The sequence below is a fragment of the Calonectris borealis genome, chromosome 12 (assembly GCF_964195595.1).
Source record: "Calonectris borealis chromosome 12, bCalBor7.hap1.2, whole genome shotgun sequence".
NCBI classification, from domain to species: Eukaryota; Metazoa; Chordata; class Aves; order Procellariiformes; family Procellariidae; genus Calonectris; species Calonectris borealis.
In genome coordinates, this window is record NC_134323.1 from 16,341,423 (window position 1) to 16,365,999 (window position 24,577).

Sequence of the window (24,577 nt, forward strand, 5' to 3'; positions counted from 1 at the left end):
ACTTAAATCTGAGTCACCTTTTACAGGAGTGTTTCCTTCAAGCTTTGCCATCAGTCAGTCTGTGTTTGCTAGATGTTGGGGGTATTACAGGACTTGTAAAAGCAGAAGACCTTTTCAAGCACAACATTTATAAATATCCAATATTGGTCAAGATTTAGATCACTTTTCTGTTTCAGTAAAATAATAAAAATGTCATATTCAGACCAGAGAGAAAATAGCCAAGGAAAGTATGAAGGTTTAAACTCATGAAATTTTCTATGTAAAAGAGCTACATAATCTACAGGAGTAGATATGATAAAGACTTAAAATAGTGAAATTGTTTCTGATTTCTAACTGTAAACATGCACTGTTTACCACGGGATGTGCAGAGTGGTTTTTTCAACCAGCTTTTTAGCAAACCAATTAAGCAGCTGGTTTTGTCTAAGACTTAAAAGTGCCAAACAAAAAACAGAGTCGAGCCATTTCAAAGTGTATTAATCAGGTTTCCTAATAACACAGCACTCACTGAATACAAGCGCTCAGTTTTAATTTAAGGCTTTATCAGCCACTTGGAACATGGAGCCCATGTTGAGTCAGGTCTTTAGTGGTGCAAATCAGAGCAGCCTTCCTGTAATCCCCAATTATACAAGTTCAGAACTGGTCTAAATATTTAAGATGCCTGTTTTAAATTACCTGATTGTATTTGTATTGCAGTGAGATATCTGTATACTTATTAAATATCTGTATGTGTATGCTTATTAAATGAACATAGAAAGTTTGCTTCACAAAATGTAGGTTTTTCTTCCCCTTTGGCAAGTATTGTCTTCCATGGTAGAGGCTTCCCTCTAGTGGACAATTTCTCTGATGTTTTATTTTTAAGGTTTTAGTAATTTAACGGAACAGTTGTACAATACATCCAGTATCATGTATTTGCTTTCTGATTTAAAATAATTAAAAGGAAATGGCTTACAGGACTTAATTTGTGCCTATACAATGTGTCTTGAGGACTTTCAAAATTATTGCAGCAGTCTCAAGACCAGTTACTTCAAACCGTAATACAATGTCAAACTGTTTAACAAACTTAGGTATGTAGACAGGTATGTAAACAGCAAAATCACGTCCTGAAAAAACTAATTATTGATTCAGTAGTTCAGGGAAGAGATACAAGGACAAGAGCTGTGTTGTTCTGTATTGACTGGCTGCTGTTTTACCCAGCTATCAGTGCTGATCTAATTAATCTCCAGTCTGTTTGTATGGGCTACACTTACTGGCTGTTTCAGTATCCTGTTACTTAGAGGAGGGCAATAGATTGATACCCGACTTGCTTGGTGCACTGGTTTCCTCAAAACATTTAACTTTAAAAAGATGCACTTTTTAAAGATGCACTTTTTTTGCTCCTATATGGAATAAATACATATATACACTTAAATTTTTTTGTTCTTTCCTTCGGGAGTATGATCACATAATTTACAACTGAGAAACCATCTAAGGATGCCAACTGGCTACATTCTATTTTCATTATTCAGCAATGACAAAGGGCTGTCTTAGCATGAACGTTTCACCTGTGAATTTTTCTTTCTTCAGAATGTGACAATAAAAACATTCATTGTAGCAGTAACTTTCATAATGCAAATCTCAGCCCACTAGTAATTGAGACCACTAACACATTTATTGGATTTTCAAGTCCATGCCGGCTGATAGTGGTATGTGGTTACTACTACGGTTCTATGGAATTTACTGAGAAGCCTAAATTCATTCAAACAAGTATGGGGATCTGGGAAGTAGTTTTCTGAGTTTCAGATAGAGTGAGCGGAGGCTTCCTGAACCAGCTTAAAGTTTAATGAAAGCGTATGTTTTTCCCAACACTAAACTTTTCTATTCCAAGTCTCCCAGAGTTCCAAAATCTACTTTTTTTCCCCACATGGGCTGTTGACCTGACTATTTCTCATGAATCCTTTCATAAAATTTTGGAGACCACATGGTAGCCTGTCTGACATTTTCTATCTATGGGGATTTTAGTAGAATATACCTATTTTCCCAGTTCAATTAGCGGAATCTCATTCCAGCTGAACAGATATCCACATGAGGAAACAATGTCACAACAGTCTCTTTTGTTGTCAGTTTCTCTAAAGAGAAACCAGTACTTGTTAATAAAATTTAATAACTATATAATACATGCATATATATGCATGCACCCCTTACAATTGAAATTCTTCTGCTCCTTCTAAACATGGACTCTAGTCAAAAAGTCACTGCTCATTTGTAGCTCAGACAATATTCCCAATGCAGTAAAAACTCAGAAATAAAGTCTGTGGGAGGGATTTTCTGCAATCCTTTTCTGAAACAGAATTAAACAGGACTTTAGAACTGGGCCCAGTTTAAATCAGATCAAACAGTATGGTGCTTAAAGGAGACACAAAGATTTGCCAGGTCCAGTGTATAATTTATAAAAATGTGAGTAATGTGGAATCAAACTTGCCTCAAGTAACAACTTCAGGGATTTATAAAAGTATTTTACATAACAGAGGTGGTCTTCTAATAGACAGAACCAAAGCATACATTATTATGCTTGAGAATATTACAAGGTGGCCTGTTCAGAGAGAAGGCTGCCTAGTATGTGTGATCTGCAGTCAGTTTCCCTATACAGAGATTAAGCATGCAAAAAATGACATAATATAGAGAAGAACAGAGCATTTAAAAAAGGTCAGAGCTAAGTTGGGTGCTATAATCATATCAGATATGCACATGATATTTATTTCTGCACAGTAATTTGAGTAACTGTGCTCAGTTAGACTGCTGGAGATATTGCCAATAATTAGCCCCTTCACTTGAACAAGGTTTAAAATAAGTAGTCTCACCTATACTGTTGATTTTAGCAAAACTACACTAAAATCTGTTTAAATGTGGAAAACTACAAAAGAATCAACAAACAAATGTGAAACCTATACGTTTCTTTTTTTCCTCTAAATAACTAGAAAAAAAAGAAATTATTTAAATCCTAGAACCAGTCATATAAAGCTGTAGGTGTGATACATGGGCAGTCGGTATGAGCGACACTGCAGCACATAGTGTTCTATCATGGCATCATCCTCTCAGGGCTCTCTAGAGCACCAACATCCTTTCAGGACAGCTAAATTACACTGGGTTGAAAAGCTCAGAGAGGGGAAACATACAAACTAGTCTGGAAGTCCCCCCCTTTTCTTTCTCTCGCTTTATCCACAAGCACTTATAAAGGCAATGTATATTTGCCTGAGTTCCTCAACAGTGCTGCTGTTCACCTTCATTCTGGCACCCGAGAATAAGGAAGGGAGAGCATCTCTGCTCAAACAATAGCTATCACTGTTTATATGTATGGTTTTTGTTAATGTTTCCTTTCAAAGGAGGATTTTGTTGAGGAAATTCTCCAGGTTTTTGAACACAAGTTACTACCAACTAGGAAGAAGTGCCTTACACTAGGAATTAGAAAAGCAAGCCTTTTCACAAGATAGGAAGCTCACATATGTAAGGTAGGGAATATGATAAAGAATTCATAGAACGAAGGTATTGCTAACTGCATAAAATAGGGGCCAGGTAGCCTCAGGGCATTAATAGTTCCCAAATAGTACTACTACTTAACATATCGCTGAAAGTTGTGGATATGCCCATTAATGCACTTGGAAGAGCGTTTCCGCATTACCCCAAGTGTTATCAGCCATGATCTGAAAAGCATCTTACAAAGAAACGAGAAAAATCTTTCATTAATGTGCCCTCTCCCCAAGAAAACACTAGTTTGTTGAATTAATAAAATGTACCCACTCTGGTAAGAACATTCTGTAACATGTTGTATGCAAGCTGGCTTTAGCTCATTTTGTTAGTAGGATTAATTTTTAGAAATCTAAGACTTTCATGTTAATCCCAGATAATAGTGCCGTTTGGTACACTAAAATAATCAGCTTACAGTGAATGTCAACACGATTTGATTTTAAATGATGTGGAGCAGTTTACCGGAACTATCATCCCTCATTTTATGAAAGGATGACCTGGAAGAATGTCTGTGACAGGGTTCACCATGTCTCAACAGCTGCAGACCTCTCCTTCAAGTCATCTTTAAAAATATGGCTTTGTTTATTCAAATACTGATTTTTGACAGCAAGTTAGCACAAGAATTTTAAAAAGATGTGGACTTTACCACAACAATGGATGTGTAAATATTGTGTAAGAAACTGGTATATAAAATTACCTTCTACACATTTACCACTGAATTACCATCTGCTACAACCAAATACCTGATTTTGTTTCAATAAAAAAATACTACCCTACCTAGTCCTTCCCCACTAATTTGATTCATGTGCTTCCTTTTTGCATCTCCCTCGTTCCCCATATCTTTACTCTGATTGGTTGCAGCAGGGCTAACGCCTATTTTATTTCTGGTTAATCTGATTAAGTAAGAACCTGGGATTGTGATGTCAGTGCATTAGTAGAAAGAAGTAATGCTTCCTGTAGGAAGGATAGCAGTTTTGACCTTTTAGAAGCAGGTTGTGATCTGACTGCAGGATGAAAATAGAGCGAGGCAAACTGCAGTAATAATACCAACTCATTCTCCGATAGCATAGTTCAAAGTAAGATTATGGCTCATGGACTGCAGGTAAGAAAGCATAATGCACTTATATTTGGTTATTTGATTGAAGGGAGCTTTGAGTGTGGGGGAAAGGTTAGCTTCAGCAAAAATAGTAGAACATTAGAAATACTGACTAATGAAAGGCCTTGTTTCTTATATTTACTCAGGAGAAAAACTGGCTTTCAGTAGAGGCATCTTAATACGACTCAATTTTTTTACAAATTTATTACACTATTTATTTGACTTTAATATATCTATATTCATACTCTTCCATTCTGTGCTGATGAAACAACACTTATTTATGAATCTCTTTATTGTACATACTTGCTGTAGTTCATTTTATTGTTTTTTTCTCCTTAAACTCAGAAACTTACATCAGTAAATGAACAACAGATGAGACTGAATCTAAATTAAACAACTAATTCCTCAAGTTATAAGCTTGTGATTTAAAAATTTAATGACTTTGTGTGATAGTTTAGTAGATTGCTTTATTATAATGGGATGCTGCTGTATTATTTAGCAAGTACCACAATACAAATGCTTTCATGAGCCTGTAAGGTATATGCAGCATGTTGCTATGGTGATGTGGTGCTCAAACTGATGCAATCCTTAAGGTTCTGTTCATGAACCTTTCAGCAGACCTTAAAAAATGCTTCACACATAGCAACAAACAAGATATTAATGTGGCCGACATTGTTTGCAGGAAATAGTCTCAATGAGCATAGTTGTTAACCAAATAAAAGGTACGAAACTGCACTGTTGGAGTAGCTATAAGCAGTAATTACTATGTACATCTGTATGCTTCAAGATTAACTTTATTCAATAGTTACATTAAGATGGACAAAGCTCATCCCTCACTTGAGCTGAACTAGTTGTGATGCCTCTCAGCAAATGCAGCAGGAAGCTAAATTCATTGGCAACAAGGCTGAACTTTAACTCGCTGTGCAGATTAAAGCCCAAATTGTAACTGCAAAAGCAAATTGTAAGGCTGAAGTCCATTAAATATGGCAATCAGTATCATAATTAGGCAAAAGAAAAACTGCTCAAGTCGCAGATGGCATAGTCATTGCATTTAAGTTGCAGTTATGCAGACTGCAATAGAGATGGGAATCTTGAGGAAAAAAACCCTAAACAACAAAACAAACAACCCACCCTACAGCACTTTCTAAACTGTTTATCATGCCAGTGACTATCCTTAGAGGTGCTTTTTCTGTACTCCACATGAAAAGATGCTTATATGTTCCAGTAGTCTCAAATAAACACTGTCTTTTAACTTTGACTAATGCTTCCAATTATGTCCTATCATCACTGCTTCTTGTTGACAGAATCCCATATATATCCTGTATGTGTATTCTGTCTGTTACCACTAGCAACCTCACACAGGCAGAAATTAGCCCATTTCAAACCGGCCAACCAGGTTAATATAACACTCAAACAACAATAACCGGTTCTACACTGCATTAAAGTCTGCTCATAGATGTTACTGTCTAGCCTCATCTACAGCTGATACCAGTGTAACTGCTAGTATCTCTTCCAAGATTAATAAAGCACGAACAAACTTAATTTGAAAACAGTCCTTCATCTAAGCTTTCACTTTGCTGATTTCAGCCACGAAAAAACCAGTAACTAAACCAGGCAAAATAGTACTGTTGACACTCTAAACAGTGCTTAACTGCAAGGCTATTATTCTGTAAGTCTAACTTGGAACATCAAGGCCTATCAATTTTGAGTACTTGCAGAATACGGTTAGTTCAGCCAGGATGAGATTCTATATGCATTGCCTTGTACTACAATAATCTGTTCTTTGAAATTCTTGTTAACACCTGTCTCTCTATTTTTATCTTTAAATGAAGTGGGCTATTTGTGGCCAATTTAAAATAAACAGCAGTAATTGGTTATCTCATTTTTGTGGCTGCTGTGAGTTTTGCAAGTAATAACCTACAGGGCAATGCTCCTGCTCTCCACAGTCGATTTTTCCTTTCTCATCTCTCTTATGCCAAAAAAGGAGAATTAAAAACAATTCATCTGTCTAAAGAGTTTGCAGGTGTTAACTTGTTTGTTAGCAATGCTTTATGCTATTATTGCCCAGTTCAGGGCTTTCTGCTGTCCCTTAGCAAGCTACCAAGTCCTTGGTTTTGAGGCCTGTTTAGTAAAATCAAAGGATGTTTCACAGTTGGTACAGGGGTGTTACATATGCCAAGTCTGACAGGAAAAACATTTAGTCTCAGCAACAATACTGAGTAAAACCACTCCTTTAAAACTTTGCCTTCTGCTGAAGTAGTTGTCTACTCTGATGCCTAATAAACAGACTATATGCTTTGGTGGAACATATGCTCCACCAAAGAAATCTGCACAATGCAGCACTCTTACATTTTGAATTATACTGTATTGAGTTATGCTGAATGCAACTGGTGTGTAGTTAACCTATTTTGCACTAGTAAAACTTTGAGCCAGCTTTGAATTTTTCTTTCAGTTAGTTCTGTATTTTTTAACAATAACAGGGCAGTATTAGATGTGACAAAAATCGACCTAATTTGAGTTTTTTCTTAACTTATTTCTAACACTTGCATATTAGCCCTCTTATTCACAATTGTTTCTACCTCATTATATTTTTTTCTTGCCTGCTTTTGTACCTCCACTTCATAAATGAACAAAAACCAAAGCATCCATTACAGTCTTGAAGGGTGGTAGAATCCAAAGACACAGACCTGTTTAGGGTCAAAAGACGAGTCAGAAGAGAAGCCCAAATGGAGAATATGTAACTTCTAGACATCCAGACACCTCTGGGTGCAACAACTTGAAGCCAGCAGGTTGAAACAAGAACTGTAATTCTAAAGCCTGATGGCAAAAGGGTTAAGGCCCTGATCTGTGGGAAGTAGCTACGGCCTCTCCCCAACCATGCTGAGGAGCAATCCGCTAGCAGGGCAAACAGCACAAGCAGCTGAACTGCAGCTCAGCAGGTCTCTGGTTCTCACCTATGGGCACCATCTGCAGCTTCTCCTCTTCCCACTACCATCTCAAAGATTCTCCTTTGGGGTAAGTCATCTCCCCTGTCCTCTGAGACAGCTGATGGTTGGTATGCGCTTACTTCTGTAAAAAGTTCAGTTGTGAATTCACACTTAGGAGACAAAGTTTTCTCTTTTACACAATGGAAAATGATGGTCAAGGTAGTGCAGCATCCTGAAGTCATCTGCTGACTGGAGACCAATCTACTTGCCTTAAATTTCAATTTTCGCTTGTTTACCACACGAGCAAGCTACTGTGCTCTGCAGAAGAGGGAATGAAGAATAGAAGGGGGTTTTGTTGTTGTTGTTGTTTTGGGTTTTTTTGAGTTGATGGTTGAGAATTTCTCTGTGGGTGTGGGGAGAGGAGTCTTTCTCTGCATTACCAGAGACTGGAAGGTTTTCTCCTGTGTGGCCCTGTCTTTACTCTTTGAATTATTTCCCTTTCACTTGCAGATACGAGATGAAGAAAGTGGCTATAATAAAAATCTATTTTGCATTCCTAAGCATTATGAAGAAGATTTAGAAAGAGTCTTCATTCCTCATGGACTCATCCTGGACAGGTATGAGGGTAATCAACAAAGTGTAGCGATAGTGATGTGAATGATCCATTTCCTCCAAATGAAAAGACTGATGCCCTATCCTGCATAGCCCACGAGAAACATGGAAACCCTGCAGCTATGACACTTGTGTTCTGGAGTTTAATACAAGAGGAGTTTTATGGAGAGGATTCCTTTACAACCCCAGTTAAGTTTCCAGGTTATTTCAAGTATCTTTAACCTTTCCTATCCTGCATTGTTTAGATATATGGATTAAATCAACAGTATGTCAAGTGGAGTAGGCATCATCCTGTGAACTGCAAATATGTGACTAACTTTCCTATGTCTTAATGTGGTCACAATTTGCTGGTTATAAAAACTTAACAGCTAGATGAGAATTTTAACTTGGACATTGCTTAATACGTGGACAAACAAATATGATATACAAAACACTGTACAGGATTTTTTTTTTTCATTCCAGGACAGAACGTCTGGCTAGAGATATCATGCAAGATATGGGAAGTCATCACATTGTTGCACTCTGTGTCCTTAAAGGAGGCTATAAATTCTTTGCTGATTTGCTGGACCATATAAAAGCACTAAATCAAAATGGTGATAAATCTGTGCCTATTACTGTGGATTTTGTTAGAATAAAAAGCTACTGCGTAAGCAACTTTCTTTTGTTTGGAAAATTGACCCTCTCCATAGATTGACATTCTGAATACTGGTAGTTTACATGAAAACTCCACAAAAACTGAGTTTATGCATATATCCTGTTCAAAGCAACTCAATTTATTATGTATGGAAAAGCAACTGATTTACCGATCTCCCCCAACAATCAGATGGATATTGTATATTCACTGGAATGAAGATACAGCAGAACACTTAACATGACAAAGCCAAGGTCAGGTCTCCAACCAGGTCTCCTCTCCAGCCCAAAGCTTCCATACAGGTCCTACTCTGTCTTTACGATGGCACCCTTTGGTGGGAGGGAGTATGGAGAGGAGCTTAGCATCAGAGACTTGCTTATTGTCTCTTTCTGCATTATTTTTTATTCCTATAGATAATATTGGAGAGACTTGTTTTCATAATCTGCGTGTTGGGGAACTGGTATCTTTTGCCTGAACAAATCATAGCTGGCCTGAGCCAACTACTGGAAAGCAAGGACTTATGCTATTTTTTTCTGTTTTCTTTTCTCCACTCTTTGAAGGCTAGAGCTCTGTGCACTGATCAAAATTTACCTCACGCTAAATACAGCTAAGAAGCTGTTTTACTGAAGGAGTGCTGCATAAAGTTGCAAGTGTCATTTGACCGGCAAAAAGCAAGAGCAGCAGGGCACACCATTCATACACATACAAGATAACACTTTTGAGCATGTTTTATGTGACTTTTCTCTCTTCTTTCTCCTTCTAGAGTGATTCACCCACAGAAAAAATCAGTATTGTTGGTGAGGAACTGTCTACACTAAATGGGAAGGTATGAATTAGCATCTTCAGCTTTTAAGGGGAAAGAACAGTTTTTGTGTATTTTCCAGGAAGTCCATCTCTACTAAGATTTTGATACTACATATTTACAGCCACTTAACACTGGTTTAAAATGCCATGCTTTGAAACAGTAATTGCCAGTGATCTCAGTGGCAACTTAACATGATCAGTACTGAATGCTTCTAAAGATCCTGTTCCACATTTTATCCCGCAGCCCCCAGAAATGAACCATCTCAAGCTGACTCGTGCAGTATGGTTCTAGAATGATATTGCTATATGTAGGATAACATATAAAACCTGACATAGGTAGCTTTCTCACAATATTTTATGCTTCCATAAATACTCACAGAAAGATTCTTCAGAAAGCACTAAAATAATGTAAGTAGTTAAGTGACATGCTCTTTTGAAAATCAATTGCAACTTACTTGTAACTGAAATTTGTAGTGCAAACTTTTCCAGGCTGTAAAATTCACTGAATGTTGCCATGTAAATATTTTCTTTTCTTTCTCTCCCTCCGTGCTCTTTTCCAGAATGTGTTGGTAGTAGAGGTAAGTGAAGATTGGAGTGTGGGGGGAGGGAACTACATGGACTTTTTTCTCTCTGTTTTGCAAGTTAATACCTATTGCACATAAAACAACAATTAACTATGTTACTGCGCTACCAGGGTTGCTGACTGGTTTTTATGCTTTAAATTAATCCACTGACAGTCTGGGCTTTCTTTCAGGCTCAGAGGAAAACTTATTTTTTTTATCTCTTTCAGGACATTATTGAGACTGGTAGAACAATAAAAGCGCTACTTTCAAAATTAAAAGACAACAAACCAAAGATGGTAAAAGTTGTAAGGTATAATGATATCGCCACTTACTAATGTATTGTAACGAGAAGATACAGCAAAATCATTTAGGTGAATAGTCAGTGTATGCTGGTGTGTGTGTATTTGGTTTTGCTTGGTTTGAAGTTTGGGGGAACAGGAAGTAAAAGCAGGAAGCAATCCTTATCCAGCTGGTGAAAAACTAAGCATTTATTAAACTGGGAAATTTATATATGCACTACCACCTTCATTGTCAAAATGAATAAAAAAGGTTTCCTGGCTCTTTTTGCATAGTTCATAAAGTCTGATGGATTCCCTCCTTCTTACCTTCTTATATTTGAAGGAAATTCAGCTCTTTCCATAGGTTTCCTAACACTTTCTCAGTTGCCTCAATACTAGAATGACCACACTCAGAATTTTTTCTTAATATCCTCAGTCATACAGGTCTTTAGAATATAAGAGTTTGCCACTTGACACTTGAAATCATCTTGCAAGTGCTGACATTCTAGATCTACTTTTAGATGATCTCTAAAAAGAATTTTTTGGGAATATCCCTGTCTCTGTCAAGTAATGATGATGCTTTGAACAAACACTTCGTGTTTTACGTGCCAGTTATGCTCTTCCTAGTGAATGTCCAGGAAGTTCTCAGTTTCTTCAGAAGTGCACAGGAAAAGCAAGAACAGATATGACTTTGTGGAAGAAATCGTAGCAACATTGCACAGCTTGTCCTCTTCTCCTTCCCTCCCCGCTAAAATCTTTACACTTAAACTTGCTTACTGTCTGTGCTATTCTAGTTTGCTGATACAATGCTACGTGAAAAAATAATTATTTGGGACACAGAATTGAAGAGAACTAAATGTAAAACAATACAGTCATTTGGACCTTCAATGATGGGAGCCTTTGCTTCTTCCTCAATTATAAGGCTGAACACTACTTCCTTTTGTTACAATAATCTCATTGTTTTAATTTAACTGCATGATTGTAGAAGCTTATGGGGAGGGGTGGGAGAAGTGAATTATATAGCTTAGAGCAAAACATATTTTAAAAAACGTAACCTTCTCTGCTCTGCCTTACAGCCTGCTTGTTAAAAGGACACATCGAAGTCCAGGTTACAGACCAGACTGTAAGTATTGCATTTGTTCTGGTTGACCAAAATCCAATCTCATAACTTCACTTCATGCAGTAAGTCTGAAAACTGGCATAAAAGTTTCAGGAAGGCCAAGAGAAATGGGGAGAAAATACTTAAAAATTTGTAAACTGATGACCAGCTATCCCATGCTGAAACCTCATGACCACCTTCTTTTTCTTTCCCCGGCTGGTCTGACTGCAGGTTTGGCTATTTGTTACCAGATACCAGAAACAGAATCAAACCTTAATTTTTTCATTGTTTGGCTTTGACCCTAAAAGGCATTTGTTTTGACTCTGCATTAAACTTGCCTTGTTTTCAAACTGAAAATCTCTACTGAGTTGCAGTGCATCTACTTTTACACAAGTAAAATCTCACTCCTTGTCTCCCTCTCCCAGGACTACCTCATAAGTAGGTTTTAAATAATTATTTTGTTCTTAAAATACATTTTCTTAACATTTTAATTGTATTACTAACTGATGGGGATGGTATCGATTCTAACATCTCTCATCAATTTATGGCTCTGATTCTTAAAGAGGCATGCTAAGTACTTTGAAAGCAAGATGATGTATTTGTTAGGTATTACTCTTAAATAGCTAAAGCATGTGTTGAATACAAACTGTGTACTTAAAAGCTATTTACACCACCCACGTATAAAAAGAATTTCATTTTGTTACAGATATAGGCTTTGAAATTCCAGATAAATTTGTGGTTGGATATGCTCTTGATTATAATGAATACTTCAGAGATCTAAATGTAAGTACATACATGTGTGCCTCGACTGTTACATATGACTGTTACCACAGGTAACCCCCAAGGATATTAGCTTATACAAGGAGCTTCTCAACAATTAACAAAACTTCGTATCTGACTAGAAACTTCCATTAAAAGGGCAAAAACATTATTAACATGCCAAGCTGTAATTCAATGTAAAGGCATAAGAACTTGTTTATACCTTACCTTTTTATGAATCCACTTCACAAGTCTCGTGGCCCAGCTATGCTGTACAGTATTCTGAATCCTCCAGGATGGTTGGCAGCATACAATCTGCTGGCCCCATCTAAAAAGAAACTAACTTGTAATTTGGCTTTGATTTCATGTTTGCCTGTCTTAGTGAAGTCCTATGTTGCTTTCTTCTAGCCAAGTCCGTAAGATGGCCATGTGTGGACTGTGTGTGAAGGCTTTTCCTACATGTCCATCAAGATCTTTTTTCTTTTGTTCCATTATAGTCTCCTTAGGCTGCACTGAGTAGTAGACTTGGAAAGAGCATAACTGACAGATAGAGCTGATCTTTTTTTTCCTTCCTTAGTTTTCAAAAGCACTTTCTTAAATCTGGTTAAGTGGAAAAGTTTTTCCCTTGGAAGTCTTCTTAATAAGATAAACCAGTTGTTAAAGACATAATGGATCTATGCTATTGCAAAGCAATATGAAGAAGGATACAATAATTGAACAAACCTGACCTCTTCAGAATATATAAATCTATAAATTACAGATGAGCTCGGAAGCAATATTAACATCTCAATTTTACTGCAAGTAGTAAACTTGCAACCAAACTCACAAAGATTACTGTTCTGGTGTGTTTTCCTTACAATGCTAGGAATACGACTGAAAATCATTCCTGCATTTTCTTTGAAGGTAAAGATTGACTGAAGTTGTACTACTATTTTTTTTTTTAGCACATCTGCATTCTGAAAGAGAAAGCCAAAGAGAAATATAGTATCTGATAACATCAGTCTTCTAGAACAATGGTTCAGTGGCATGTACAGCTGTGTGGATGAATAAGAAGTAATCTATTAATTGTGCTCTTCACTGAAGAACTACACCATTTTCTAAAGATACCACTCTATATATTTTTCCTACAATGATTACGTAAAACAGCTTAAAGGTGATTGAGTTCTGTTCAAGTCTCGGTGAAACCTGTACATGTGTATGTAATTATGTTTGGGTTTTAATCTACTAAATGAAGTAACATATAACATATTTTGTGATTGTATACAATAGAAAAATAACTGCAGTTATTTTTACATGTGAGCTTGTGTGTGTAAATATATACGGATGTACTTTATGTAACAAATAGACTGAGTAAGCGTTTAAGGACTTGAGGTTAATCAAGTCAACTGTACAAAGTGCATACCACATAGCAAACACATTTGGTTGTTTAGCTTAATGCAATGAAAAAAAAAAGTAAACATTAAGGTAACTACACTGAGATTAGTTCTTATACATTCCATGTAACTTGGGCTATTGTGTCTTGTTTTTTGAGGGAAGCGATCACGTGTTGATTGTACCATTCTGGTGTTACTTGTGCTACCTGCATTTCTAGCTGTTAAGACTGGATGATAAAACCATTATAGCAGGAAATTACTTTTGTTGTGTCCCCCTACTGAGAACGGGAAGTTGAATTTTACTGCCCAGAAACTACACCAAGCTTGAGGCAGTCTCTGACACCTGCACTTAAAGACTGAAATAAGCTCTGAGACGTTGGGTTCCCCCCCCCGCCTTGTGAATGAAGAGTACTGAACTAGGCGTCTGTTTTCAAAAGGGTCTGGTGTTGTCCTTCAGCTTTTAAGAGTCCTGAGCTACAGGTGACCAACGCTTTGACGGCAGTGCTGCTTTCCGGAGCCCCCGAGAGCTGGAGGCTGTCATCTGTCATGTTATCCGCCCCTTAGAGCGCGTCAGAGGAGGAATACTAGTGCCTGCATGCACAGACCCCTTACCTAAAGCAATGGGAACGGCTCACGCTGGAGCCCAGCGCCACCCGCTCGCTGCCGCCGCCCTTGCCCCTCTGAGGGCGGGCCAACGGACGCCGCTCGGCGGGGCGCGACGCCAAACCGCTCTGCGGGTTTCTCTTTCTCCCAGCTGGAGCGAGGTCTGCTGGCAGCTAACGCCGCCCTCCTCCGGGTAAACGTGCCCGGGGAAGCCGTCGCGGACCACTCGCTGGCCCTCGGAAAGGGCCCGCCGTGGCGCCCCACCCTCCCCTCAGCGCCCGCCTCGGGGGCGCGTGACGCCGGCCCGGGAGCGGGAACGCCGCGCGCAGCTATCCTGTCAGGGCCCCCTCGCGTGGCCTGCCCGCCGCCAATCAGAAGGCGGAGCCCGGCGATCTCGCGTGTTGGTTGGAGGAACTGGCCGTCGGTCACAGGGGGGGGGCGGGAGGAGGCGGGGAAGGGGAAAGTCCGCTCTCGGGTCGGGGGTGCCAAAGATGGCGGCTGCGGAGTGGGAGGATGAGCTGGAAAGGTAGCGATCGTCCCTGGCCCTTCCTCCGCTGCCCCTGGGTGCCGCCCCGCCCGCTGCGGCGCCCGCAGCCCCCGCTGTCCCCGCCAGCTGCGGGCAAAACCCGGAAGGCAGGCAGCAGAGAGGAGGGACCTTCCTGGGCCTTGCCGGAGGGGAAGGTGGTGTCTACAGCGCCCCCTGTCGGCCGGAGGGGGACGGCCGCCGAGCGCTGCGCGGGCCGGGCCGCAGCAGGCCCGGGCGGGGGGAGGGGCGGGGAGCGGTGTGTCCGCCGCCGGGCCACTGCGGCGGGCGGCCCCCGGTGGGAGCCGCTCTGTGGAAAAACACCTCCCCCGTTGCCTGCGGGGTGCTGGGAGCCGGGGTACGGCCTCGGGGTGTCACGGCGCTCTTTTCTGTTTGCTTCTAGAAAGAGCGTAAAAGAGCAAGCCAGGCTCCGCTTGAGGGAGTTCGATGTGGGAGACAAATTCTCCCACCTGCCGCTGCCCAAAGCCTCTGTCCTCCTGCCGCTGATGGTGAGGGAGGGCAGGCTGCACTTGCTGCTCACTGTCAGGTCGATGCAGGTAGGTGAGCCCCTGCCCTGCGTGGAGCCGGGCTCCCTGAGGGGCACGAGTGAGGCACCGGAGAGGTCGCTGCTGGGGAGGTACTCGTCCTCTCCTCACTCGGGTGTTTGCACAACTCCGCCCTCACCGCACGCTCTCGGCCTGCCTTTCAGACTTCAGTCCAGGCAGCATGCCCACCGTTCCAAGCAGATGTTTTTCTGCACCGATGATTCCAGTATTTACATGCCAGAAAAATGCTGGATGCCCAGAAACCTGTGACAGTAAAAGATGATTTCCAGAGCAGAAAAGGAAATTTTGATTGTTTACTATGACTTAAATAAGAAAACCAACGCTGCAGTGCAGCTTTCATTAATGTGACTTTTCAGAGATTATTTACCTGTTTTTCTGTTGCTGAAAAATGGAAGTTTTTTGGGGCCTTGCTTAGAAATTTTAAGACCCTAATAATTACACTTACTTAGATGATAAACTGATTGTAAATGGGCTTTTTACTGATCTTTGATGTGCAAGCCTATTACTATAATGTACTTAAAGGCACATTATTTAAATGTGTATTTTAGAAGTTCTTGCTCTTACCTTGAGTATTTTAATTTCACTATTCAGGTTGTCTGTCTAGATTCATCTGTCAGTCTCTTACGCAAGCAAGATGATGAAAAATGTAAATTTTGAAGTATTAAAGCAGAATGTATGGTATGAATTACACAATACCGTACAAGTGATATGTGTATTTCTCATAGTGAGGGTTTATGGATTAGTTGGGTATAGGCCCAACTTTTTCTTGTGTAGCTCATGATAAGGCACATTTCTTCTGATCTGCAGAAACCTCTTACCACCATTTCCAGCTTCTTTGACTGGAAAGATAAAGTGATTCTGCAATATGAACAAGTGGATCCAAGAAGAAATGTAAAAGTTGTTATATTTAATGGTAGTACTCCTTTAAATTCTAGCTGAGAAGATCACCAGGGGAAGTGTGTTTTCCAGGAGGTAAAAGTGAATCAATTGATAAAGATGAAATTGCTACTGCTCTCCGAGAAGCTAAAGAAGAAGTGGGACTCCAGCCAGAGAAGGTGGAAGTCATCTGTAGGCTTGTGCCTGGAATTGATAAAGTAAGCGATACACTAAGTCAGTCAGCATATCATTAGAAAATAAACTTGGGTTATTTTCTTTTGTAAGGTTGATAATGACCTTTTCAAACCTGTAACTGTAAATAACCACCGCTTCCTAAAGTGCGCAGCCTGTGTTGCCAGCAGAGCAAAGCGAAGAAATTCTTGCTCTCTATTTGGTATTTGTGAGATCACACTTGGTGTACCATGTCCAGTTATGGACACACTGGAGTACCTGAAAGACAGTCGTAAACTGGTGAGAGCCTAGCGGAGAGCCACAAAGATAGCAAGGGGGCTGGAGCACATGGATTATGAGGAGAGACGGAGAGAAGTGGGTTTGCTCAGCCTAAAGAAAGAAAAAGCTAGCAGGGGATCTAGTTGCTCTCTTCCAGTACCTCCGGGGTGGTTATAGAGAAGGTGATACTAGACTCTTCTTGAGACAATGGACACAAGCAGGAATACATGAAATTTTGATAAGATTTTAAAATAAAGAATGTTCTTTTACTTGGTACAAACTTAGTGTTTGGGTTTTTTTGTTGTTTTTTTCTTTTTCCTTCTAGATGAATCACTTGGTAACACCAGTTGTAGGATTTATAGAGGATACATTCCAGGCCATTCCTAATCCAGATGAAGTGAGCAGTGTTTTTGTCGTGCCACTGGAGTACTTTGTCAAGCCCCTAAATTACAAGACCTTGCCTTATAAAACCTCATCTGGTTACTTAAGTCGGATGCACTGCTTTACATATGATGACCATGAACATAAAATGTCATTCAAGATATGGGGACTTACTGCACACTTTGCTGTATTTCTTGCTCTTGTAATTTTTGGAAAGAGACCTACCTTTGAAGTTGATTATGATCTTGACAACTTAATTTCATCCTCTGAGAATAACTTCATGAATTTATATGCATCGTTATATAAAAGAAAGAAGAATAATCTCTGACAAACTGGTCTGGCAATTAACTTATATTGATGGAGGAAAAAGGTTTTTGTTTATTCCTTTTGTACCTATTACTTGATTGAATTCCACACTTGAATTTCTTCTGAATTGGGAACTTAATAAAATTTATTTTTAAATAATCTTTTTAAGTTGACAGGCCCTAATAGATTCATATAATTTCTAATCTGTTTTAGAGTTGCCAAAAGCACATGGTATTTTTGATGGACTTAATATACAGATTTGAAAGATCTGTTTCAGTTTCTGCCTTTATTTTGGTTGCTCTAAGACACTTTCTGTGTTCTGCCTTCTGTATAATAAGATAATACTATTTTATCTAATTTTTGTCTGTTTGAATTAGAATATGAAAACTTTTGGGGATCTGTCTGTCTCACTGTATGGCGTACTACATACGGACAACATAATGCATACAGTCTCGTGTGGCATCTTCAAGCACTTATGAAATGCACAATAAAAATATAAAAGGTGGCAAGTGCTTTCACAATCTTGTTTTGTTTTGGTTGGGCTTGTGGAGGGAAGAGAGAGGTTTAATGAGTTTTATTACTCTTGCTCAATTTAACATTTCTCGCAAGGAAATTCTGTAGGCTATGGAAAACTTAGTATGCAGACAACAGTACTTTGCTCTTCAGCATCTTGTTAGCATCCCTCACTCAGTTCCTAGAGGGCGTCATCTTAAGGAAAGAAAAGTGGAGTTGAGTATTCATGAGGACTAAAATGCTTATCTGTAGTTGAACCTTTACCAGTCACCCTGGCAATGTCAGATGCATGGTGTTCTTTGTGCTGTGAATCCTTGTTTCTTCATTGCTGGTGAACTAGAAGCTTATTCATAGTGGTTGTGATCTTATTGCCAAATGATTAAGTTTTTAAAAGCGCAGTCGACTTAGGCCAGATTTGAGATGTACTTTGCAAGTAAACAGTCCTTAAACAGCTGATCTTCTCTGAATAACAAGTGTGAGTTGAAAGCATTCAGTGTCTCAGAATCACGTGCCCTAGTGCTAGTCTTGAAAAAAACCACTCAGTTGTTCTTCTGGGTGTTTGCACTTTGTGCTCCCCCCCATTCAGTAATGGATGCAAGTGTGATAAAAAAGTAGTGGCAATTCCTATGAACCGTGCTGTAATTGAGCAGAAGTCAAGACTTGTACATTAAGCAGCTTTTGTAGTATACTTGAAGTTGGCTGTGACTTCAGCAAAATTTATTTTTACAAATAAATGTTTCCCAAGTATGGCTTGAATAGCTAATTATGATTTTCTAGGAAACCCAATTCTAAGATTTTTTTTTTAGCTTCTGGTAATTGCATCCATAACGTTCTTCAGCTGCTGTGCTAGGACAGTAGCACTTAAGCACTGAAATACCAGCTTGTGTTTGGTTGGTAACTGCAGCATGACCTTTTACTGAAGAAGAGAAAGATGCTGGAGTTGCACTCAGCTGACAGAAGTGTACCAAAACAAATCAAGGCTAAAATCAATGCAAATCTTCTTGCAAGGTCTGAGTTTCCCTTTGCCTCCTCTCCCTGCTACAACTGTGCAATACTTACTATTTGTCTCTTCCCAGAGGTGATTCAGTGGTAGGTATTCTACTATAGTATTCTGCCTGAAATATCCTTTATGCTGTGGCATTAAGAAGTACAAGATTGGCAATCAGAATACTGGGTTGGAAAAGGCCTCAAGACTTAGCCTAATCTCTTGCTACCTAAAGATGGAATCAGATACATGATATTCTGATAAATATCTGATTTTTTCTTAAGCTTCCCTGGACAATCCATTGTAGTCCTTTAGCCATGCTTTACGAATTTTGTCTAACGTAACAAGATGTTAGTTGTAGCAAGGAACAGTTACTTCTTGTCCTGTACATAGCAGACTGGTGAATAGCTCGTTTCCTTAGCTACTTTCTGCACTCCTGAAAAGTACATCTCTGTGTCTTCCTAAGGCATCTTTAGACTTAATGATCAGATTAAGGTTTTTTTGGTCAGGTTTTTTTTGTCAGTCACATTTTCATCACATTTTGTACATCTCTTGTCATTTTTGTTGCTTTCCAGAATCTTCAGTGAACCTTCCTTCCCCTTTTCCCCCCCTTATCAAATACATGATAATCAAACACGTGATAATCAAACCTGGTCAGAGTATTCTAGTTAACCATTTATTTGGGTTGGATAGGACAGGATTACTTCACAGCTCCTTTTTATATATCCCATTGTGATTGCTGTTTGTGAAACAGCATGGTAATATTGATTCATATTCCACTTCTTCCACTAAAGTTGCCTCATCCTTTTCTGAAAAAGCTGCCAATTGTTCCTATATTTGTATTTATTGTATTTGAACAGTTGATTATTCCTACCAAATGTAGCTCTTTGCATTTGTCCTTATTGAATTACATCCTGATTTTTTCAAAACAAATTGTAATGATCTACTACTGTGTTTTTCAGACGTTTCCATTTTGCTGTTATCCTCAAGTTTAATGGATATATTTTCTGTTTCGTTTACAGTGTAGAGTAAGCACACTCAGAACAGGCCTCTGCAGAATCCCAATTGGTAATTTCCACTTTGACAATGAACTACTAACTACTGTGTGTGGTTTTCTAACCGACTGTGTAACATACTACTGTTAGTTTCATATAGACCAACCCTTCTGGGTTGGTTGCACACAGGATCCTTAGGCAGGGCCATATCCAAAACTTGAGGATTTATACTTCTCCCTGTACACCAAGCCTGTTATCTGCCCCATGGAGGAAGTAAACACATTTGTCAAAAACAGTTCATGGGAAAAAGACAATGGTTGCTACATATGTCCTTGTTAATTAAAGTACTTACAAAAAGGTTATTTGTTCTGGTATCTTCCCAGGAATTGGAACAATTTGTATGAGTTCTCCAGTTCTTTCGTAGGGCACTGTTTGCCTTTTCCCAGCCTCTGTTAGGGAAGAAGATAAAGTTTCCTAAATTTCAAAGATAATTGCTAATGATGTTCTTAAGAGAATGACTGTCGCATTGGGACGTTTCAAAAGATTCGGCCAGCTTGAACATTTTAGCATATCTAAATACTATCAAACCTTTCGTATTCCTACATTAGCTCTTTGGCGCCTGTGTTAATTATATTTGATATCAGTTGACTTTTTAAGTTAAAAGAAAAAAAGACTTTTTTTTTTTGGCTAGGATGAAATCCTTGGAGAAGCAGTAGCCACGTTTATGAAGAACAGCTTTATTTTTCATTATTAAACACTTGCGAAATTGTTAAAATATTTTTAAAAGCTTAAACTCTTCATCGTATTATTCATGTCCTCAGTGGTTTCTCTCAATGCTAATGTATGCAGGAAAAGTAACTAATTAAAATAAGAACATTGTTAATTAAAATAGAGCAAAGCAATTAGACCTTTGATTAGTAAACAAAACAGGTACCAAGAGACATAATTGCTAACTTACCATCCTCCTCTGTTCCCAGCAGACTTTTCTTCCTCATCTCTCAACCAGATCTGGCACAGAAATTGTACAAATTGTACAAATTCAAACCTTAGTTTGTTTTTATTTCTCTTTTTTTAAACATTGTTGTGTGGAACTGTAAGGACACCAACAACAATTACAGCTGTTGCTCCTTTTAGCAAATGCAAATCATGTTGATTTTTTAATCAAATCAACCATTTGAACTAGTTGAAAAACAAAACTTACAGAGGTCCAACCAAAAATCCTTGAGTGATTTGCAGTAAAACCACTGGGGCTTCATGCTTCACATTATGCATCCTACATAATTTTACTCACATTAGTTTTGAAATTTGGGAAGTACTTTCTTAACTCAAAAGGCTCATTCTTTATTTAGATATCCATCTGGGATTTGAGTGCCCAAAAAACTCCTTTGAGCACAAAAAGAAGGAAATTTAAGCACTTGTTACTAAAACTGCAATTCTGCAATTCCCACATTTACTAATGGGAAATTGTTCCTTGGGCAATCTTCAGATAAAATTCTTCCACAGTTCTTGAAGCAGAAACTAGAACATGACTCCCTCCAACCCAGGCAGCCCTCCTAACCAATCCATGGCATGTTCGTAGTCCCTTTCCTTCCTTCAGGAGGTAAGGAGTGGAGAGTGCCCCAGGCAGAGTATCACGAAGTCTGGCGATGCAGGCGTTTTTCAGCATGCTACCTCTGAAGTATGAGAGAACTGAAAGTGTGTAACCCTCGCTCCTCCGGGATAAGTGCCCTGTGTAGTTAAATAGTGTATTAAAGGGAAGTTGCAGCTGCTCTGCACTTCATGTTTTTAAAGGAGAGCGTGACTGTGCCTTGTTTGTGTGAGAACAAGCTCATGAAAAGGTGGATCCTCCAGGGAGATGAATCTGTCCCTGGGCCTTGGGCTGCAGGGAAGCTGTGTAAACTTGAAAGGGAAAAGATCTAGCAAATGTGCTGTTCTGAGAATTTCCTATTGGAAAATGCTGTATTCTGCCCTTTTAAACTGGTTCACGGCCTAGGACAATTAGCTCTCCCTTGTATTGTATACAAAGGTTTAAGCATCTAAAAAAGGCCCTGTTTTTTGTTCAATGGGCCAGGTGCTTTGCAGTATGACACTGCAGTGTTACAGTGCCTCAGTTCCTTTTCAGATCTGTCTTTACAGTCATGTAACACAGCACTTATGAAGACCTGGGTGTCCCAATGTTCTCTCTTATTGGTCCTGTGTTATACCTGAATATTATTAAAACAGATTTGTATCTCCTTTTATTTTGAATGTGGTGATTTTAAAAGACTCCTTTACTTTGAATTATTGATTGCAAATGCATTTATGCCTTGTTTGTTTTAAGTATGGTATGTTAATATAGCTTCCAATCTGAAAAGATGTTTTATACATATCTATTTACTCTCTGCACTTTTTCTTACAAACAAATCACCAAGGCCATTGCTCAGTTGAAAAAAGGTATTAAAAATATATTCCAGATTACATTCTCTAGCTATGGGATAAGTAATGCTAGCATGACAGTAAAATGAGTGCAAAGGCTTGTATCAGAACAAGAAAATTACTGATACAATATAAAATTAACTAAAACCAAGTGGCATACAGTGTAATGTGAGTTGTTAGTCATTCTTTTAGTTAACATGCAGTGACTCAGCATTTAACATTTCCATATTTTTGAGTGCTCGAATAATCAGGCTTTTGGTATTTAACGTTTACGTGAACATTTAACATTTCTATATATTTGATATGTAAATTGGTATTTAACAATTATAACCATATAAAAAAAATTTAAAATTACTTTAAAAAGGATAGAGTATATATAGTTTGCAGCACTTCTGTGTGGGGAAAAAACATGAAATGTTCATTTCATTTCAAGAAGTTCAGTGTATGCTGCTCAATTAAAATGCATGTCACTTGCATAGCTACAGTTCATGCAGGGTTAAGGCAGTTAAAGTTAGATGAGACTGTAAATACTCAAGAAAGGAGATTATTTATATTCAGCCTATGCCTAAATCATATATATAAAATAGAAAATCTGGAGGTGTTTTTGTCTTTCCAGAAGAACCTCATGTGAGTGCTTACAATATGTATGTGATGTACCTACAGTGATTTTTTTTTTAGTAGGTTGCCATAGCAATGTAGTTTTCACAACAGTACATGTTAAACCATCTCCAGTTAAAAAAAAAAATAGTTATAGTAAAAAGGGTCATTAGGTAATCCCTCTGTCCCTCTAATCTTCTCTCTTCCCAAAATGTAATCTAAGAAATAAGGAAGACAGAAAAAGGAATATCACTTGTTTCTGATTCCTTGCAGAAGCTATAATTCTGTAGCCAGAATGCTCACTTAGTGTATGGGATTCTGAGTTTCAACATAAATTTCTGTATGCTTTATGATGTTAATTAAATTTATCATACTGTATGGTTGCCTGTTCCTTAGTAGTTCAGATTTAGGGTAGGTTTTGTTTGTTTTTCAAAATGAAAAGTACATGTGCTAGGAAGGAAAACATCCAAGTAATAATGAAACATTAATGAAGAATAATCATCCTGTTTGTCAGAATGTGCTGCAGGAGAAAGATTGTTCACTGGCTAGCAATAGACTCATCATTTTGGACACATTTACCTGTTCTCATCTTGAATTCTATAATCCTGTAGACTGTCCAGTCATGACCATTTATTGACCTATGTCTGTCTTGATCTCCACTCTATTATAAACTACATTTGGACATATATTGTATTGAAGATATACCCCTACAATTCATCCTGCAGCTGCTGCAGTGCTTGACCGCTAGCACAGCTGCTTTAAAATATTTGCATAGCTATTCTTAACGAAGCGCTGGCATCCCCTTTTATGCCTATAGTAAAATCCAGAACAACAACGAGCAACAAACAGGAACTGTTCTTCAGAGGAAAACTAGATTTGTCTTTGAGCCTGTGGTAGATCATAATGCTCCTCCAGAGTCCTGGTAAGAGTCAGATATCCAGTTGTTGAATATGAGTAATTCCAGGCAAAGAGCTCTATATATGTTTGAAGGATTAAAGACATAATGATGTAAATCTGTATTCAGATGGAGTTGTATATAGAAACAAACACCTGTAGAAAAGGGGTTGACAAACAGGATGTTTAAATAGTGTTTATTTTATTCTCTATTTTAGAGAAAATTAATGAAACTATTTTATTTTTCTAATAATTTAATTGCTGTCGTAGTTGGCGTAAATCACAATAATTTCATTGACCTTAGCACAGCTGTGCCAAAGTACATGCTCTGAGGCTGTAATTTATACTGCATACCTACTTTAACTGATAATGTATATTATCTCAATTATATTTTATCTTTTATCTTTCAATTCATTATTTTATTTCTTAACATTTGCATAGCAGCTGCTATCAATGGTTCTACTTAATAAATCAGTACTTTTAAAGAAGCCTAAGTTTGTTTAGAATATATTGTTAGTTGTTTTTAAACTATTAGGGGTAATTCTAAATCTAAGAGCAACATCCTTTTAGATCATCTACAGTACTGATTCGCAGATATTTATGGGAAACAAACTGAATAAAATGGGAGTGCTATAGTTCATTGCCAGGTTTCATTGCTAAAAATGGAAGTCATGCAGAATGCATTATTTGTGGATTTCGGCTATTAACTATTAAATCAGAAATGCAGTAACTGATGAATTAGTAACAGATGTAAATGAAGGTCCACCGATGGTTGGAAAACTGGGAATACTGTTAACAAAAAGGAAGATCATGTTATACACCTGGAATCA

At 38.4% G+C, this 24,577-nt stretch overlaps 2 protein-coding genes across 2 annotated transcripts; both read left to right on the forward strand.

Annotated features, from left to right (window-relative positions):
- Positions 1-4,585: 4,585 nt before the first annotated feature.
- LOC142087328 (hypoxanthine-guanine phosphoribosyltransferase-like) lies at positions 4,586-13,262 on the forward strand. The gene is made up of 9 exons (XM_075161451.1): positions 4,586-4,603; positions 8,035-8,141; positions 8,599-8,782; positions 9,531-9,593; positions 10,132-10,149; positions 10,362-10,444; positions 11,489-11,535; positions 12,218-12,294; positions 13,215-13,262. Exons 1-9 carry the CDS (start codon positions 4,586-4,588, stop codon positions 13,260-13,262), a joined length of 645 nt encoding a protein of 214 aa, XP_075017552.1.
- Positions 13,263-14,683: 1,421 nt separating this feature from the next.
- Positions 14,684-17,853, forward strand: NUDT7 (nudix hydrolase 7). The gene is made up of 4 exons (XM_075161452.1): positions 14,684-14,772; positions 15,173-15,326; positions 16,271-16,429; positions 16,987-17,853. The coding sequence occupies exons 1-4, from the start codon at positions 14,738-14,740 to the stop codon at positions 17,368-17,370; spliced, it is 732 nt and encodes a 243-aa protein (XP_075017553.1). The 5' UTR covers positions 14,684-14,737; the 3' UTR covers positions 17,371-17,853.
- The last annotated feature ends 6,724 nt before the right edge of the window (positions 17,854-24,577 follow it).

Coding starts and splice junctions, on each gene's coding strand:
- LOC142087328 (XM_075161451.1), top strand. Junction 8,142..8,598: donor CATGGACTCATCCTGGACAG/GTATGAGGGTAA, acceptor TTTTCATTCCAG/GACAGAACGTCTGGCTAGAG. Junction 12,295..13,214: donor AATACTTCAGAGATCTAAAT/GTAAGTACATAC, acceptor TTTTTTTTTTAG/CACATCTGCATTCTGAAAGA.
- NUDT7 (XM_075161452.1), top strand. CDS start 14,738: ATGGCGGCTGCGGAGTGGGAGGATGAGCTGGAAAG. Junction 14,773..15,172: donor TGGGAGGATGAGCTGGAAAG/GTAGCGATCGTC, acceptor GTTTGCTTCTAG/AAAGAGCGTAAAAGAGCAAG. Junction 16,430..16,986: donor TTGTGCCTGGAATTGATAAA/GTAAGCGATACA, acceptor TTTTCCTTCTAG/ATGAATCACTTGGTAACACC.